Below are 20,559 nucleotides of genomic sequence, written 5' to 3'. Positions count from 1 at the left end.
CGGCTGCTCAGCTCGGGCTGACTCGAACCACTGTTGCTCAGAGCTCAAACTCTTGAGCGAGCTCTTAACCAACTGAGCCACTCAGCCGGCCCTTGTACCATTTTTTAAATAAAAGGAAGCATAGCTCAATGGAGAAATGGTTGATTACAGAGCTGGGTCAGGGAAAATACAAAATGAATCTGGACCATCTTGTAATGGGAGCATGTTAGAAGAACATAATAGTCAACCTGAGAAGTCCTTAATGGCCATAGCTGGAACAATTTGAGCACCAAAAGAAATAATGGTTGTTTTGGATTATAACCCATGGAATAAAATAATTATCCTTGAATACATATTGATCTAAATAAATAAGTGAATATACAAATGAATGGGAGAGAAGGATCACTTTCCTTATTAAAGAATTCTGGTTAATGAATGTACAATAACTATGCAGTAGAAAATCGCCATTAAAAAAACCAAAACACAATACTAATTGCCACAGGTAGGTTCTGTCGATAGATGCCAAATTTTGTGGATGAAAGTTTGACGAGAAATGGAATATTTTCTAAGTCTCAGAGTGTCTCTTCATGAAGACAAGTATTCATTATGAAGAGGAAAATATTAACTTTGCAGACACCATCTTAACCAAGTAAGTATGGTTAACATCACTAATAACAACATATATCAAAATGCTGTAGCCCTTGAGATAAAGTGCTGGGAAAAACACAACATCACTTCTGTGGTGTTTTTGCCAAAAGGATAACATCAATCTAATTGTGAGAAAAATAAAACACCAGATAAACTGAAATTAAGAGATGGTCTACCAAAAAACTTACCAATATTTGTGAAAAATGTTCAGGGCATGAAAGATATGAAATACTGAACTGTCACAAATTGGAGGAGGCTATAGCCACATGATCACTAAACACAATATAGCACTCAGGGCCAGAAAAAGGACTAAGTTATGTAGTTTGGTTATAATAGTGTGTCAATATGACTTTCCTGGTTTTGACCACTATACAGTCCTTGTAAAATGTTACCATTGGAGGAAGTTGGGGGAAGAATGTACTCTTGGACTCTTGGACTATTTTTCCAGTTTTCAGAAAGTCTAAAATTATTTCACAGTACAAAGTAAGAGAAATAGATGCATCAGAGCACCTGCAGTCAAGATGGTGAAGTAAATAAATGCTGTATTAGCTTCCTCCCACTACCACATCAAAATTACAACTAAATTGGGGAACAACTAAATTTCAGAACAACCATCCTAGAGAACCACCTGATGACTAGCTGAACAGAAGTCCTATAACTAAGGATTTAAGAAGAAGAAGCCACATCGAGACTGATAGGAGGAGCAGAGACACAAAACAGGCAGTTTCCACACTCACATCTAGTGGTTAAGAATCAGGAGGGATACTTTGGCTGCAGAGGTCCCCCTTGAGAAGTGAGGGATCCCAGCCCCACACTGGGCTCTCCAGTCCGAAGCACCAGTGCCCAGAAGTCCCCATAATTTCTGACTGGGAAAACCAGTGGGGATTGTGGATGAGTGAGACAGGAGGCTGCTGGAGCCCCAGGCATTCCACTGAAGGGTCCATAATGGACTTACTCAGTCATGAACATACTTGGTCTGACCTCCAGTGCTGAGGCTACAACTCAAAAAGTGCCATGGACATATGTGTATGGGGATGAGCTGAGTTGACTAGTTTCAGGATGAGGGTTGGAGGGGCAAGGGTCAAGGCAGCTCTCTCTAGAGATAGAAGTGCTAGTGATGCCGTTGTTCCTTTGTTGAACCCTCTCCCAATTGGCCATAGGTGCAGGCAGGTGCCAAATCTCAGCACTGGGGCAGGGAAAATGCAAAATGAACCTGGACCACCTTGTGATGGGAGCATGTTACACACACACAATAGTCAATCTGAAGAAGTTCTTAATGGTCAAAGGTGGAAAAATTTGAGCAATAAAGTAAACAATGATTGTATTGAATTATATAACCCATTAACACTGGTTGTCCTGCCCTGGTGATTCCCTGAGACCGCACATCACCCAAATCTCATGCCTGAACCTCTTGCAGCAGCTGTTCCACACAAACGGCCTGTTTCAGCTCATGCTTAAAACTTTCCTAAAATCTCTCAAAGGTTCACAAACCTCAGACAAGCGGCACCTGGCCTAGGCAAGCTCCATACAACTTGCTAAGTGGCCCCAAGGCTGGCACTGGTGGCAGCCAGACTTGCTTTGCAGATTAACCTCTTCCAGGTGTCTCCAAGCTCAGCACAGGTGACAATCATTTGCAGGTCACTTTGTAGCTCCTACCAGGTGACCCAGGTTGGGCACAGACAGTGGCTGACCTTGGCCTGAATCAAAGCCTCTCCTAAGAGGCCCCAGAACCAACACACTGGGTGGCTGACTTCAGACCACACCAGATCACCACCCAACAAGTTCCACAAATGATACACCCAAAGGGTAGACTTGCCAGGAACCAGAGCCCTGTTACCAAGAATCCTGCTCTGTAGGGTCAATCCCTGCACAATATTTTATCTGCTGTAGTCATGGCCATTCTTCACAGCTAGTCAGCCTGTGCATCTATCAATCCCATAGACATTGCAACAGCAATCAAGGCTTGACTACAATAGGAGGGCACACACAACCCACACAAGAGACACCCTTGGAACACCCAATTCACGTGTGACTATGGAGATGGTGCCACTGTGCCCCATAGGACACCTACTACATGAGGCCACTTTGCCAAGAGTAGGAGACATAGGAGATGTACCTACCACATAGAAACAAACACAGGGATGCCGCCAAAATGAGGAGACAGAGAAACATGTCTCAAATGAAAGAAAAGCACAAAACTCCAGGAAAAAAAAAACTGAATAAAATGCAGACAAGCAACCTACCGGATATAGGATTCAAAACACTGGTTATAAGGATGCTCAAAGAACTTAGGGGAAGAATAGATGAACTCAGTGAGAGGTTTAACAAAGAGATAGGAAACATAAAAATAAAGATAGAAAACATTTAAAAGACCAGTCAGAAATTAAGAATACAATAACTGAAATGAAGAATACATTAGAGGGAATCACAAGTAGGTTAGATGAAGCAGAGGAACAAATCACAACTTGGAAGACAAGAAAACAAAGAATACCTAATCACAATAACAAACAGAAAAAAAATTTTTTTTAAATGAGGATAGCTTAAGGGACCTCTGGGATAACATCAAGTGTACCAATAGTCATATCATAAAAATGAGAAAAGAGAGCGCAAGGAATTGAATCATGTTTGAAGAAATAATGACTGAAAACTTCCCTAACCTGGAAAAGAAAATAGTCACACGTGTTCAGGAAGCTCAGAGAGTCTCAAAAAAGATGAACCCAAGCAGGCCCACACCAAGGTACATCATAATTAAAGTGGCAAAGGTTAAAGACAGAAAGAGACTCTTAAAAGCAGCAAGAGAAAAGCAGTCAGTTAATTACAAGGGAGCTCCCATAAGACTCTCAGCTGATTTCTCAACAGACACTTTGCAGGACAGAGCAGATTGGCAGGAAATCCTTAAAGTGATGATAGGCAAGAACCTACAATGAAGATTACTCTACCCACAAAGCTATCATGTGGAAAAGAAAGACAGATAAAGAGCTTCTCAGACAAGAAAAAGCTAAAGGAGTTCATCAACGCCAAACCAGTATTACAAGAAATGTTATAGGGACTTCTTAAGAAGAAAGAAACCAAAAGATCAAAACTATGAATAATAAAATGGCAATAACTATATATCTATCAACAATTACTTTAAATGTAAATGGATTAAATTCTCTAATAAAAAAATATAAGGTGGCTGAGTGGATAAGAAAACAAGACCCAGGGGCAGGCCGAGTGGCGTGACGGTTAAGAACTGGCTTGGGACTCCAGAAGGCCCCGGTTCAGATCCCACATATGAGGGCCAGTGACACTGCCCTCTACAGCTAAGATGCTGAACAACAGCTCAACCTGGAGCTGGGCTGCCATGAGTCACTGGTGTCGGTGTAGGCTGCAGCCCTTGTGGCAGTGGGTTGCCATGGGCTACCGTGTGTAGCCAGCAGCCAGCGTGAGTGGCCCTCAAGCCGCTGTGAGCGGCCGTCCAGAAGCCGGCGACTGATCTGCCTCGGCCAGGAAGAGTGCAATGATGGTGCCAACTTGGGCCAGTGAAGCAACATCCTCCACAACTAGACTGAAGAACAAAAACAACAGCAACTTGTCTGTTCCCCTTCCCCCAATTCCCCAGCACTGTTCCCATTCCCATCCCCCCCAATTCCCCAATAAAAATCTTAAAAAAAAAAGAGAAGATCCAGAAGTATGCTGTCTACAAGAGACACACTTCAGATCAAAAGACACACAGCGGCTGAACGTAAAGGGATGGAAAAAGATGTTTTATGCAAATGGAAATGAAAAAAATCTGAAGTAACAACAGTTATATCAGACAAAATAGACTTTAAAACAAAGGCTATTACAAAAAAAAAGACATTTCATAAAGGGATCAATCCAACAAGAGGATATAACTCTTGAAACAGTTACACACTGTTGTAGAAGCACATAAATATATAAAGCAAATATTGACAGACATCAAGGGAAAGACCAACATTAATAGAGTCATAGCAGGGGACTTTCACACCCCGTTGACATCAATAGATAGATGGTCCAGAAAAAAAATCAACAAGAAAACAGTGGTCTTAAATGGCACATTAAACCTGATAGATTTCAATTGACGTTTTTGGAATATTAAACCCCAAACAGGAAGAACATACATTCTTTTCAAGTGCACATGGAACATTTTCCAGGATAGACCACATGTTAGGCTTCAAAACAAGTCTCAACAAATTTAAAAAGATTGAAATCATATTGAGCACCTTCCCTGATCACAATGGTTTGAACCTAGAAATCAATTACAAGAAGAAAAGTGAAAAACACACAAACACATGAAAGCTAAATAACATGCTACTAAACAGTGAAAGGGTTGAACAACAAGATCAAAGATGAAATGAAAAGACACCTTGAGATGAATGAAAAAATACAACGAACAAATTCCATGGGACACAACCAAAGGGTTTCTAAGAAGGAAGTGCATAGAAATACAGGCCTACCTCAAGAAACAAAAAAAATTTCAAATAAATAATCTAATCTTACACTTAAAGAAACTAGAAAAGAAGACCAAACAAAGCCCAAAACGAGTAGAATGAAGGAAATATAAAGATCAGAGCAGAAATAAATGAAATAGAGTCTAAAAGGTGAATGAATCCAAGAGCTGGTTGTTTGAAAAGATAAACAAAATTGATGAACATTTAACCAGAAAAAAAAGGGAGGGCCCAAATAACTGAAATCAGAAATGAAAGAGGAGAGGTGACCACTGACACCACAAAAATACAAAGAAGTATAAGAAAATACTAGAAACAATTATATGCCAACAAATTAGACAATATGGAAGAAATGGGTAAATTCCTAAAAATATACAGCCTTCCAAGACTGAATCAAGAAGAAATAGACAATCTGAACAGACCAATATCTACTAATGAAATCGAATCAATGTTCAAAAAAATCCCAAAGAACAAAAGTCCTGGACTATATGGTTTCACAGGTGAATGTCACCAAACATTCAAAGAAGGATTAACACCTATTCTTCTCAAACTATTTCCAAAAAATTGAACAGGGGAGAAGGCTCCCAAGGTCATTTTACCAGTCTAACATTACCCTAGTTGCAAATCAGGCAAGGATGTTACAAATGGAAGGAAGGAAGGAAGGAAGGAAGGAAGGAAGGAAGGAAGGAAGGAAGGAAGGAAGGAAACAAAGAAGGAAGGGGCTGGCTGAGTGGCGCTTTGGTTAAGAGCTGGCTTGGGACGCCAGAGGGCCCCGGTTCGGATCCCACATATGAGGGCCAGTGACACTGCCCTCTACAGCTAAGATGCTGAACAACAACTCGACCTGGAGCTGGGCTGCCGTGAGTCGCCAGCGATGGCGTAGGCTGCAGCCCCTGTGGCAGTGGGTTGCCATGGGCTAACGAATGTAGCCAGCAGCCAGTGTGAGCAGCCAGCAGCTGCAGTGAGCGGCCGTCCAGAAGCCGGCGACTGATCTGCCTCGCCCGGGAAGAGCGCAATGATGGTGCCAACTTGGGCCAGTGAAGCAACGTCCTCCACAACTAGACTGAAGAACAAAAGGACAGCAACTTGTCTGTTCCCCTTCCCCCAATTCCCCAGTGCTGTTCCCATCTCCCAATTCCCCAATTTAAAAAAATCTAAAAAAAAAAGAAGGAAGGAAAACCATAGGCCAATATTCCTGATGAACACAGATGGAAAACATCCTCAACATAATATTAGAAAACCAAATTCAACAATACGTTAAAAGACCATACACCATGATCAAGTGGGATTTATTCCTGAGATGAAAGTTTGGTTCAATATCTGCATATCGATTAACATGATATGCCACATAAATGGAATGATGGATAAGAATCATATGTTTATATCAATAGATGCAGAAAAAGCGTTTGACAAAATCTAGCATTTTGATAATGCTATGATAAATATTTATGATAATAAATTTATGATAATAAATTTATGATAATTTATTATCATAAATAATTTTTTAAAAAGATTTTATTGGGGAATCAGGGAAGGGGAACAGACAAGTTGCTTTCCTTTTGTTCTTCAGTCTAGTTGTGGAGGATGTTGCTTCACTGGTCCATGTTGGTATTATCATTGTGCTCTTCCCGAGTGAGGCAGTTGCTCACCAGCCATTGGAAGGCCACTCATGGTGGCTCACAGCAGCTCATGAAAGCTCATGCCCACTGCCAGCCAGCCCCACTCCAGCCTATGCCATCGCTGGTGACTCACAGCAGTCCAGCTCCAGGTCGAGCTGTTGTTCACCATCTTAGCTGTAGAGGGTGCAGCATCACTGGCCCTCATGTGAGATCCAAACCAGGGCCCTGCTGCTCAGAGCTGGTGTCCCAAGCCAACTCCTAACCAACGCGCCACTCGGCCAGCCTGAATTTTTTTTTAAAAAACCTCATAGCAGGGCCAGCCAAGTGGCTCGTTGGTTAAGAGTTAGCTTGGGAGCGTAAGCTCTGAGCAGCAGGGTTGCCGGTTCAGATCCCACATGGGCCAGTGACGCTGTGCCCTCTACAGCTAAGATGGTGAACAACAGCTCGACCTGTAGCTGGGCTGCCGTGAGTCGCCGGCGATGGCATAGGCTGCAGTGAGGCTGCAGTGGGCTGTGGTGAGTTACCGTGAGTGGCTGGCAGCCAGCGTGAGCGGCCGTCCAATGGCCAGCAACCAATCTGCCTCAGCCGGGAAGAGCGCAATGATCACAATACCAACATGGGCCAGTGAAGCGATGTCCTCCACAGCTAGACTGAAAAGCAAAACAACAGCAACTTGTCAGTTCCCCTTCTCAGGTTTCCCAACACTGTTCCCTGCCCCAGTTCCCCAATTAAAAACAAAAACAAACAAACAGAAAAAAACTCATAACAAAGTGGAAATAGAGGAAACATACCTCAACATTATAAAGGCCACATATGACAAAGCCACAGCTAACATCCTACTCAATGGTGAAAAGCTAAAGGTGTTTCTTTCATTCAACGTAGTATTAGAAGTCTTAGCCACAGCAATCAGACAAGAAAAAGAAATAAAAGTTATCCAAATTGGAAAAGAAGAAGCAAAACTATCATTATTTGCAGATGACATGATACTATATATAGAGAAACCCAAAGATTCCACCAAAAAGTTATTAGAACTGATAAATGAATTCAGTAAGGCAGCAGGACACATTAATATTTAGAAATTGACTGTATTTTTATACAGCAATGACAAACTATAGAAGAGAAATTTAAAAATCAATCCCATTTACAATTGAAAAAAAAAACATAGAAAATGTTTAACCAAGGAGGTAAAACACCTGTACGTGGAAATCTATAAGACACTAAAGAAGATACAAATAAATGGAAAGATATAGTGTTCTCATGGGTAGGAAGAATTAACATCAGTAAAATGTTCATACTACCCAAAGCAATCTATAGATTCAATGCAATCCATGTCAAAATACCAAAGGCATTTTTCACAGAACTAGAACAAATAATCCTAAAATTTATACTGAACCACAACAGACCCCGAGTAGCCAAAGCAACCTTGAGAAAGATGAATAACGTTGGAGGTATCATGCTACCTGATATCACACTATACTACAAGACTATAGTAATCAAAACACCATGGAACTGGCATAAAAGCAGACACATAGATGAATGAAACAGAACAGACAACCTAGAAATAAACCCACTCCTATATAGTCAATTAACCTATGACAAAGGAGGCAAGAATAAACAATGGGATAAAGACAGTTTCTTTAATAAGTGGTGTTTGGAAAACTGGACAGACGCATGCAAAAGAATGAAACTGGATCACTTTCTTACACCATATGCAGGAATAAACTCAAAATGGGTCAAAGACTTAAATATCAGACCCAAAACCATAAATGTCCTAGAAGAAAATATCAGCAGTAAATTATTTGTTCATCTCCCGTAGTAAAACTTTTTTGGATATGTCTCTTAGGGCAAGAGAAACAAAAGAAAAAAATAAACAAATAGGATTTAATCAAACGAAAGAGCTTTTGCAAAGAGAGGGAAACCATGAACAAAACAAAAAGACAATCTACCGAATGGGAGAAGGTGTTCTCTAATGATACATCCAAAAGGTATTAATATCCAAAATGTATGAACTCATAAAACTTAACACACACACACACAAAATCAAACAACCTAATTAAAAAATGGGCAGAGGACCTGAATAGACATTTCTCCAAAGAGGACATACAGATGACCAAGACATACAGATGACCAATGGACATGGAAAAAAAATGCTCAATGTCACTAATCATAAGAGAAATGCAAATTAAAACCACAATGATCTATCACCTCACATCTGTCAGAATGACTGTTGTCAATAAATCAACAAACAACAAGTGTTGGATAGGTGGTGAAGAAAAGGGTCCCTCATGCACTGTTGGTGGGATTGCAAAATGGTGCAGTCACTATGGAAAACAGTATGGGGATTCTTCAAAAAATTAAGACTAGAATTACCATATGATTCAGTAATCTTACTTCTAGGTATTTATTTGAAGAAACCCAAAACACTAATTTTATAACATTAAACATATATGAACCTTTGTGCTCATTGCAGCATTATTTACAATAGCCAAAAATATGGAAGTCACCTGGGGGTCCATCCATAGACGAATAAAAAAAGGTGCTACATACCTCATTGCTGAATATCACTACGGTAACCTTCGAAACACTCCCCTTGGGAAGCTAGGCAGTGTCGCCAGCACTTAGTCTACCCTTGAAAGCAATTTTGGATCTCTTTTTCTAGAATGGCATCAGAGCTGTCATCATATTACCCTTGATGTCCTGAATGTCATCAGAATTTCTTCCTTTCAGTATTTCCTGTACCTTTGGGTAAAGAAAGAAGTCATGGTGGCTAGATCAGGTGAGTAGGGAGGGCATTCCAGTACAGTTATTTGTTTACTGGCTAAAAACTCCCTCACAGACAGTGCCATGTGAGCTGGTGCATTGTCGTGATGCAAGAGCTATGAAGTGTTGGCAAAAATTTCAGGTCATCTAACTTTTTCATGCAGCATTTTCAGCACTTTCAAATAGTAAATTGGTTAACTGTTTGTCCAGTTTGTAGAAATTCATAATGAATAATCCCTGATATCAAAAAGTTTAGCAACATCGTTGCAATATGTTCACGAACTTAATGTCAGATCTCATCCTTAGGGCCGAAGCTACCTTGGAGAGTGGGGAGAGTTCTCCAGCCTAGGGAAGCAACCAGAAAGCTACCGGCACCATGTCCCATGCCAAGAATTTGCCTTGGGGAAATGAAAGGAGAAGGGTGGTTCCAGACACGAGGCTGGCCACAGACCTCTCACCTCCAGCCCTGGCCCATAACAATGAAGGAAGACCCTTTTGGGGTGGGTGGGAGCATAGAAGGGTGGGGAACATGGGACCAGGGATTTTAAAACTATGTGATGAGTCTAGGAAGCACAGGGCACTGTGAGGACTCCTGGAGGCATCTAATTTATCCTGGAAAATCTGGGAAGGCTTCCTGGAGAGGTGATGCCTGGAGAAGTAGAATTACTCTGGAGGAGATGAGTGGATGAAAGAGTGTTCCCAACATGGTATTCACACATGTAAAGACTGGGAGAGGGGAAGGAATGGAACCTTTTAGAGAAACTGAGACTAATTCATGGGTAGTGGTCTGGCACTGGCGTGTCAGCTGAGGCCAGAACATACAAGGATTTGAATATCAGTGACAAGGGGTTTGAACTGATGTGTGAAGAAGGCAAAGTCACAGGATTCAGCCCCAAAGCTAAGGGCACTCTGTTTTCTCCAGAGATGGGAGGCTCACTACCCATCAGGGAACTCAGCTCAGTGCCAAGGGAATGTTACACTTAGGTTGTTGCTGTTAATTTTGGATTTTTTTTTCACTATGGAAAAAATAATGCATGCAAAAAGGTATGCAGGAAAAAAGCCCATGAAAACCCACGTCTTACAATCAGCTTTATCAAGGTTTGACATCGCCGCATATGTCAGGTCCTCTTCAAAGTAAATAAGCCATGCCTTTTCCTGTGGGAGCCACCGGGATTGAGGGGAGCATCACGTCTCGTTTCCCCTCCATGGCCTGTGCTCGTCCACTGATATCGGTGTACTAAAAAAGGGGGAATCATCTAGCAAAAATGTCACTTTGCCTGCTGTGTTCACGGCTCCAATTCGGCCAGATATTGTGAACTCTGTTGACACCAACTTGCTGAAAAACAATAGACAGCCCTGTGCTGTCAGTGAATTAGCAGGTCACCAAACCAGTGCTGAGTCGTGGGGTCCTGGCAGAGCTGTGGCTCCAATTCCCAGGGTTTGAGGCAGTGGGACGCATCGTCCTGGAAACGGTGCCTTTGGCAATATGTGTCGTGGGGGCCACATGTTTGCACCAACTAAAGCCTGGCACCATTGGCACCGCAGAGTGAACACAGCACAGAAGCGACATGCCATCTGCTCTGCCCTGACTGCCTCAGCCTTACCAGCGCTGGTCATGTCTAAAGGTCATCGTATGGAGGAAGTTCCTGAACTTCCTTTGGTGGTTCAAGGTAAAGTTGAAGGCTACAGGAAGACCAAGGAGGCTGTTTTGCTCCTTAATCAACTTAGGACCTGGAATGATATCAAAAAGGTCTATGGGGCCGGCCAAGTGGCGCGTTGGCTAAGCGTTGGCTCGGGACGCCAGCTCTGAGCAGCAAGGCCCCAGTTTGGATTCCATATGAGGGCCAGTGACACTGCCCTCTACAGCTAAGATGCTGAACAACAGCTCGACCTGGAGCTGGGCTGCCATGAGTCGCCAGCAAAGGCGTAGGCCGCAGCCCCTGCTGCAGTGGGCTGCCGTGAGTGGCCCGCAGCCAGCGTGAGCTGCCAAGAGCCGCACTGAGTGACCTTCCAGTGGCCAGCGACCAATCTGCCTCAGCTGAGAGGAACACAATGACAAATACCAACATGGGCCAGTGAAGCAACGTCCTCCACAACTAGACTGAAGAACAAAAGGACAGCAACTTGTCTGTTCCCCTTCCCCAATTCCCCAACGCTGTTCCCCTCCCCCAACTCCCCAATAAAAATTAAAAAAAAAACACAAAAGGTCTATGCCTCTCAGCAAATGAGAACTGGCAAGGGCAAAATGGAAAACTGTCATCATATCCAGGGCAGGGGACCTTGTGTCATCTATAATGAGGATAATGGCATCATCAGAGCCTTCAGAAACATCCCTAAATTACTCGGCTTAATGTAAGTAAAGTGAACACTTTGAAACTTGCGCCTGGTGGGCATGTGGGCCATTTCTGCATTTGGGCTGAAAGTGCTTTCTGCAAGTTAGATGATCTATATGGCAGTTGGCGTAAAGCTGCCTCCCTCAAGAGCAACTACAATCTTCCCACACACACAAGACACTCAGTACAGGCCTTAGCAGAATCTTGAAAAGCTCAGACACCCTCCGAACACCACACGAGAGAGTCGCTGCAGAGTCCTGAAGCAAGAATCCACTGAAAAACCTGAGAATCATTTGGGTTGACGCTGAAACCACATGCAAAGACCATGCACTGGAACACATTCTTCACCAGGCCAGGAACCACCAGCTCCAGGTGGATAAAGCCGCAGCAGTGTTAGAAGCCAAATCAGATGAGAAGGGGGTTCCAGGCAAGAAGCCAGCGGTAGGGAAGAAAGAAAACAAGGCTGGTGGCTTCACAAAGCAGAAGAAGCCTTTGGTGGGACAAAAAGCTGCAAGCTACCAAGAAACCAGCATCTGAGAAGAAGCCCGCAGAAAAGAAACCCACCACAGAAGAAAAGAAGCCTGCAGCATGAACTTAAAATTTGTTTATTCCGTAAAGCTCAAATCACTTTGAATAGCTAATTTTGAATAAAAACCTGATCGAAGAGGCAGTGAAACAAAAAAAGTCAGTAAGTCATAACAGATAGTGGAAGCCCACGTATCCCTTCATTGTCCAATTTCTCTCCTCATCCTCCAAGGCAACTGTCCTCCCAGACTTGATATTCATCATATTAAAACATACTGTCACTGTGTATCCGTTTAGACAATATATTGGGGTGTTTTGCACATCTGGAAGCTTTAAACAAATGGTACCACATGGTCCATATCCTTCCACTATTTGTTTTTGTCCCTCCATGTTACAATTATGAGATATGTCTTTCTGCATGCATTCTCTATTTTAAAAAAGGATAAACACAAGAAAACAAATGCTTAGTCAACAAAAACTGGGATAAAACTTCTTAATTTAATAAGTGGCCATTTCCAGGAATCCACAGAAATATCTGACTTACCGGTGAATTCTTAGAATCAGAGGGGCTGCAGATTTAGTTCAATCTCCAATCATCAATGAGTTAATCAATCATGCCCGTGTAATGAAGTCTCCATAAAAACCGCAAAACACAGGATTTGAAGAGCTTCCGAGTTTTGAATACCTGGAGATTTGGGGAGAGTGGTGCTCAGAGAGGGCACGGAAGCTCCACCCCTCCCACTCGTTGTCCTAGGCATCTCTTCCATCTGGCTGCTTCTCATCTACCATTTTATAATAAACTGGTCATCTAGTAAGCAAGGTGTTTTCCTGAGTTCTGTGAGCCATTCTAGCAAATTCCTCAAACCCAAGAGGGATTGGGGGGTGGTCATTGGAACCTCTGATCTATAGCCAGTTGGTCAGAAGCCCAGGTGACAACCTGGACTTGCGATTGGTCTCTGAAGGGTGGGGCAGTCTTGAGGGACCCAGCCCTTAACCTGTGGGATCTGGTGTTATCACCACATAGACCGTGTCAGATGTTAGCTGAATTGTAGGACACCACCCTGGAGTCAGAGAACTGCTTGAATGTGTAGGGAGACTCCAGCACCACACCCCACATTGGAACTAGGTACAGAGTCAGCACCTGTAATGGAACGAAATCTCTGCAATGTTTTTTACACCAAGCAATTCTCCAATTCTGACACTATCTACCTGGCGATAGCTCATATCCCACAGGTTAAAGGGCTCAGTCCACAAGACTGATCCCACATCAGATGCCAACTGCAAATGGGGTGTCCTGGCTAACCACACTTCTGCATACTGACTCCAAATTTGGGGGTTCCAATGATCCACTCTTGGGTTTGTTCATTTGTTAGAATGGCTCATGGAACTCAAAATGACACTGCTTACATTTACTGGTTTATTATACAGGATACAACTCAGAGGCAGCCAAATGGAAGAGATGCTCATGGCGGGGTGTGGGGGAAGTGGGGGTGCATGGAGCTTCTATCTCTCCCCAGGGGTGCCACCTCCCAGCACCTTGAGGTGATCACCATCCCAGAGGCTCATCCAATCTCCTTGTTGAAGGGTTTTTATAGCGCTGGATCTCCAGCCCCCCACCCCCAGAGCAGTAGGGGGGGCTGAATGTCCCAATCCTCTATCACAGCTTTGGTCTTTCTGGTGACCAGCTGCATCCTGAGGCTCTCCAGTGGTCCCATCTCTAAAATAAACTCAAGCGTGGTCAAACAGGTTCCTTATGAATAACAGAAGACACCCCTACCACTCAGCAAATTCCAAGCGTTTTAGGAGCCCTGTGCCAGGAAGCAGGGACAAAGACTAAATCTCTTTTCATTCCACCACAGGAAGGAAGAAGGAATGAGCAGAAGTTGAACGGGGCAGAGGTGACAACATCCTCAGGTGACCCAGAATGGTCCCCAGGTTGGGCTAAGTTGACCAGACCTTTGTCCCCCTGTACCAGTGTGAGCTATGCCAGGAAGAGACACGACTTGGGGTCAGGTGGCCCCCTGCAGCTGAGTAGTCCCAAAGGCCTGCTGCCTGTCTGCCAGCAGCAGTTCCAGCAGCTGGGGCAACACCTCCTTCCTTGAAGCGGATCTGGGTGGCCCACCCCAGGGCCCATCACACCACTGAGGGAGGAGGGAGCTGGGATACCTATATGCCAACTCCCGACAGTCACTGGTTGACCAGGGTCATTAACTCCCTGGTGCTTCCTGCCTTCAGGATGAGCTCCGGCAATCAGGGGGGGTCTTCAGAAGGGAGCAGGTGATGGCAGAATAGTGTTGGGAAGACGCATGAATGTGATAAAGCTCCAGGGGCCATGACAGCTACACAGGGCCATCCAAGCATGTGATCTTGTCAAGGCAGAGAGAGCAGATAATGGAACACACCAGCCCCCATCATATCCCACACCTGGTCACTTCATGAAGCTCTGTTAAAAACCAAGCTTTCGTGGAGTACATCTGAAGATCTAGTTGCCTTTATTGAATGATTCATGGACCAGGCAACATCTCATCTGACAAGTAGCAAGGAGCTTTGAGGAGCTGGACAAAATGCATGGTTTTTATAGGCAGAAGGAGGGCGGGACAAGGAAATTAAAAGAGTCGATTATTTCAGGCAAGGTCACCTTCCCCTAGGGCAGCGGTTCTCAACCTGTGGGTCGCCTAAGACCATCAGAAAATGAAAAGATATTTACATTATGATTCATAACAGTAGCAAAATTACAGTTATAGAGTAGCAACGAAAACAATTTTATGGTTGAGGGTCACCACAACATGAGGAACTGTATTAAGGGGCCGTGGCATTAGGAAGGTTGAGAACCGCTGCCCTAGGGGAAGGCAAGGAGTCTCTCAGGCACATGACTTCACTAGTGCTGACCAGGAAATTCCAGGTTGACTGGTTAAAGGTCACATTCCTGGGAGGGGCTGAAACTGCAAAGAAGTCCTGCTTTGCTCACATGGGGCTTAGCACAACTGACTCCATTTTAAGCTGATCATTTTTTCTTTTCTTCTTCTTCTTTCTTTTTATTTTTAAGATCTCCAAGTTCCCAAGAACAAGAACTCTGAGCCAAGGACAACCTCAAGGCATCAAGAAGAGACAGAGCTGAGCCCATAGAGGATGAGAAGCTTGACATGGTAGAGTCCCTGAGCTTTTGTAAAGATCTCAGCATGCACAGACCAGAAGGAACACGGGTGAACATGGCGTAGACATGGCTAAATTCTGCAATAGCGGCAGGGGAGGGGTTGGAGAAGCAGGGATCAAGGACAGAATCCAGTCTTCAGTCACCAGAGCAGGAAACTGCGGGCTTTTTGCAGATCCAGAGATTGCTGTTGCCACATTTGGAGTCATTCCAGCCCTTGCCCTTGAATTCTGCACAATCTTCCTCCCCTTGGCTGTTAGGTTCTCCTTTGTTCCAATACTCTTGGAAGCTTCAAAGGCCACCCAGACCATTAGCCCCCATCCCACTCTGTTAATGGTGTTTCTAGCTTCTGTTAACATGATGCTTTCATTTAAGGCCTTGCACACATATATAATGGGCTTGCCTTGTTCTGGACAGCCCCATGACATGCCTGGGTCAAATTGCTTTGGCCTCCTGCCCCTACAATTTTAGCAGGAGCCCTTCTCTCCAGAACATGCTTTTCAAACATAAACCAACCAATCCAGAGCCCACACCCTCCAACCATATTAGTAATCAGGCCCTCACACTCAGGACCACTATCCCCCTCTTCTGATCATCCTAGGGCCAGACCCAGACAACTAGGGTCAGCCCCTCTGCCCCAGAGCCTGCTGAAAATTTTCAAATGATCCAATTCTAGCCTGCTCATACTGCCTTGCCCACTCCTTTTCATGAAAACCACAATAAAGACTCTTGCCCACAGTTCTTTCACCCCCTGTGCCTCCAGATCAACCCTGGTGCTTCCCCATGGGGCACCTCTGCACCATGATGTGTGTTTCTTCTCGTGGAATCTGTGACCATAACAAACTATCTTTTCAAATGTGATCTGACCTGTAGGCCTCACTATACCTCAGATAGTCTGCTCACATACACCCACTCAGCCTGCAAGCTCCTACTGAAGTTCTGAGGGTGCAATTTTGGGCTCCTGCTATGCTATTGGGACATGGGCATGTGGAGACCACCTTCCTCAACTCAGTGAAAATCCCAGACTCTTAGGTCCACTCAGGGAGTAGGGGAGGATCCCCAGGTAAAGCTCACATCAGGGTTCACTCCCCTTAATAGAGGGTCCCCTTTGCCTGAGACTTACCTGGTCAACAGGGTTGAATTGTCCACCCAGTGCCATGTCCCTTCATGTTTCAGGTCTGAGAGCCCTATCCAGCTGAAGTGGTTACTTTTGGAGATCTGCAGCTGCAGGAAGTTCTGGTGGATGGAGAGAAGTCAGGAGGGAGCTCATCCCCCCCGCTTCCCGGGCTCAGCATCTCCCAAATCTCTTGGTGGGAACTTCTTTCTTTAGTCTGACCTTCAGCCTTTTAGTTTGACAGATCCTGGGCCCCTACGTGCACTCAGGGTGTCTGAATTTCTCTCACATCTGTAGCCTATGAGCACATCTGTTCTGACTTGCAGACGTAAGTGCACAACTGGACTCTCATCACGCATACTTGGTAACACGACATGGCTATGGGTCTTACATGCGCTAAGCATGTCCACACGAATTTACTCAGCCTCGGTTGAATGTTCTGGAACCAGAAGGAACCAGTCTGTGAAAGCTGCTCATGCACGTCTCTTTTCAGCTCTGCATTGAATGACATCACGTTGATAGCTTGAAATCAGCCATGGTGGGAGAATTCACACCAGGGAAATTGGCCAACATTACAGATCAGGGCTTTTGCCCTCCCAAAGAGCTAGCTGTTAACCATTTTACAGCACACCGCTGGGGTTTACTTATATTTTATGTGTCCCCTAAAACACTCACACATGTTCAGATCTTGTTTGTACCTCCTTGCAAATTGCCTGGGACCCTCTCATTCATATTCTTCCCTTCCCCACCTTTCCAAGTGGACTAAGCAGCCTCTCTCCCAGAACATCCGCTCTGATCATCTCGTCCCCAGTTGACCAGTGGTCACATGCATGCCCCTGGCCAGGTCAGATCCCCGGTAGGACAGGTGTACCTGCTCCTCGGCACTTTTGATCACCACGAGTTGGGCCCCCACGTCCTGGCAGGCAATGACGGATTCATGCCAGTTCCTCTGGGAGTTGGAGAAGAAGTAACAGTTTCCTAAGAAGAAGGTCCACTCGCAAGGACATGGGCGGCACAGGCGAGCTGTTAGGGAAAGCGAGCCAGGGCTGGGACCCAGCCACGGACACCCCTATCCCTGCACCTGCCCACTCTAATCCCTTGAGAGCCGGGGTCCCTCCTGACTCCACATGCCACATGGACCATTCCCTTCTCCACTTCCCGCGACTCCCTCTCAGCCCCCAGAGAATGCAGAAGGACGAACTCTCATCTCTTCTGGGCTGGGAGGAATAGAACATTTATAGCTCAGAACAAGAGACTGGTTTAATTTAGTGCCCACTGTATGCCTGGCCCCCGGGGACACCACGTGCCATCATCCTCGTTATTCTGTGTTCCTATTTCACAGATGAGGAGCTGATGTTCATAATGAAACCATGATGCAAACAGAGTCACACAAAACAAAGTCCCTTTCAGGTCCTTGGACTCCGGTTTCTGGCCACTTACCAAGTCCAGACTTCAGCTGGTTCAGTTCCTGGTAGATCTCCTGTTTCGAGGGTTCCATCTCATGGGGTCTGCAGATGTTGGAGACTATGCAAGAAAAAAAGAAACCAATTATTAAACACCTATTCTGCATCATGCCCTACACTGGACCCTCAGGGACATTGTAGAGTCAAGGTCTTGGTTAGTCCTGTTAGAAGATGAGGAAATTGAATGTCCAGAGAAGTTCACACCAGAAGGACAGGTGGAGCCAGAAATCCTCCCTCTGCCCCTCTCCCTCTCTTCCCCTGCACTCCTGTACCACAGAGGTGGAAGGGGCTGTGTAACAGGTCCCCAGAAAGCTGACCAGGGAAACCCACAGGGACCTGAGTCCTGGCTTTCAACCCCACTTCCTTCTGGGACTTGTCCCCTTCTCCTGCCCAAGGCTATACCCGTAGCCAAAGGGCCCATGCCTGGGAGCCCCTGATTTCAGGGCCTGCCTCTGACCTTGGATAAAGATGGCCATCAGGAGTCCAGTGAAGAGTATGAAAGAGAAAAGCAGCAACACAAGGAGGGCCCGGCCTGAGAGAGAGAAGGATGAAACATTCCAGCATTCTTGTGCCCCTGCCTCTGCCTGCCCCATGGACAGCTTGTCCCCTAACTTCCACCTCCTCCACAACTCATCCTGCACCTTCTCCAAGATCCAGGAGTCCAGGGCCCAGCCCCCACCTTCTCCAATACTTAGGAGTCTAGACCCCCAGCCTGCACTTTCCCAGGACCCAGGAATCTGGCAGTAGTCATCTGTCCCCTGTTCCCCGTTTCCTAATCCTATTGTACCTGTGAAAGTCTTGAAGACAAGGATCTGTTGGAATCCAAAGGCTGGAGGGGAGAGTCTGTTGCTGCTGAGTATCAGATCTTCATCCTCTGAGTGGGCAGAGCACTGACTCAGAGCCTGGACGAGCTGAGACCAGACCTAGCCATCTCCTTAATCACCAACCCAAGATCCCAGAATCCCAACCAGCCTTACCCAGGGAGCCGATCTGCTGTGCCATCGGTTCCTTGGGGTCACACACGTCCACCACTGTCTCCAAATGCTTTGTCCAGGATCCAGAGGACCACGGCTTTTATATCTGAGCCTGGGCTGCTCAGTCCCCCCATCTACTTCCACTCAGAAAGGAAATAGGGAACTGGGAATTGACACATCACCAGAAAGGTTGAGGAAGGGGGCTTCTATTCTAATAAGGAATAAGATGGGCTGGACCTTCCAGGAATGCCAGGCAGTGCTGGGGGTGGTCTGGGGTCGGGTGGACAGCGAGAAGGACTGGTCTGCTCATTCCAGGGCCAGCTGTGGGATGCTTTTGATGAAATCCGGTAACATGGAAAGTGACGTTAATTTGTTATTCCTTCTCCATGTAGAACAGAAGTGAGTAGGCAGCAACCCCAATCTTCTGGAAACCACTGACCCTCTGAACTTTAGGCTCTGCTGACTTGGCTTTCTGAATGTCACGTTTATTGTGATTTCTGCTGACTTTGAAAGTTGCAGCTGAATCACAATTGCTTATGTTTATTTATGCCCATTATAGTGTGGGGCGCTTTTCTAACTGCTTTATATACAATTCATTTACCCTTCCCACCACGGAGTAGATACTATGGCCTCCATTTTCCAGAAAACTGAGTTAGGCCTGTGGCCTAGTCACATGGCTGGGAAATCGTGGGGCTAGAATTCAAACCCAGACAGTCCACCTCCACAGGCCACACTGTTATCCAAAGAGTATAAGGTAGTATCAAGGAGGAAACAAAAAATTCATAGAAGCTTTATTCGTAATAGTGCCAAATTAAAAAGACCCAATTGGCCACCAGCTACAAGATGGATGGACCTTGAGGACATTATGCTTAGTGAAAGAAGCCAGACACACAAGGCCAGATACTGTGTGATTCCACTCATTGGAGGTTCCCAGAAGATCAGATTCATAGAGACAGAAAGTAGATGGTGGGAGCCAGGGGCTGGGGCAGGGGGAGGGAGGGAGTGTTTAAGGGACAGAGTGTCAGTTTCAGAAGACGGGAAGTTCTGGAGATGGATGGTGAGGATAGTTCTGCAAAATATGAACGTGCATTTAAAAGTAGTTAAAATGGTCAATTTTATGTCATGTATATTTTACCATGATAAGAACAAGTTTTAAAAAACTATGTTGCTGAGTGAGTAGGCGTCAGCAGTTTATTACACATATTGGAATTCTGAGAACTAACTTCCATATAGGAGAAAGGAAGAGAAATGTGCTTGTTTGAAGCTTACAGATAATGCTGTTAAAACTCAACAGTGACTGATGGGTCATGGAGAGTGACTGCTAATGGGTATGGAGTTTCATTTGTGGTGAGAAAAGAATGTTCTGGAATTAGGTAGTGGTGATGGCACAACCCCACAAACATACCAAAAACCACTGAATTATATACTTCAGAGGGTGAATTTTATGGTATGTGGTTTATATTTCAGTTTAAAAAACACACAATAGCAACCACAGTACTAGTTTAGAATTTAGACCCATGAAAGATTTGGGGGGACAGGAGTGTT

General features: G+C 44.9%; 1 protein-coding gene and 1 pseudogene across 1 annotated transcript in view; one reads left to right on the top strand and one right to left on the bottom strand.

The window, feature by feature from the left end:
- LOC109396074 (CD209 antigen-like protein 2) overlaps positions 1-19,071 on the bottom strand; it is a 24,432-nt gene extending 5,361 nt beyond the window's left edge. The window contains exons 1-6 of the mRNA XM_019667618.1: positions 19,018-19,071; positions 18,828-18,914; positions 18,498-18,572; positions 18,018-18,101; positions 17,449-17,600; positions 16,587-16,699 (exon numbers count right to left, since the gene is read on the bottom strand). Coding sequence (XP_019523163.1) covers positions 16,587-16,699; positions 17,449-17,600; positions 18,018-18,101; positions 18,498-18,572; positions 18,828-18,914; positions 19,018-19,042 — 536 coding nt within the window. The 5' untranslated portion in view covers positions 19,043-19,071. The remainder of the gene's footprint in view (positions 1-16,586; positions 16,700-17,448; positions 17,601-18,017; positions 18,102-18,497; positions 18,573-18,827; positions 18,915-19,017) is intronic.
- Positions 10,660-12,379, top strand: LOC109396073 (60S ribosomal protein L4-like; annotated as a pseudogene).
- Positions 19,072-20,559: the final 1,488 nt, after the last annotated feature.

The sequence above is a fragment of the Hipposideros armiger genome, unplaced genomic scaffold, assembly GCF_001890085.2.
Source record: "Hipposideros armiger isolate ML-2016 unplaced genomic scaffold, ASM189008v1 scaffold_502, whole genome shotgun sequence".
NCBI classification, from domain to species: domain Eukaryota; kingdom Metazoa; phylum Chordata; class Mammalia; order Chiroptera; family Hipposideridae; genus Hipposideros; species Hipposideros armiger.
Note: the sequence above shows the minus strand (reverse complement) of the source record. Positions and strands in the feature narration are given on the sequence as shown.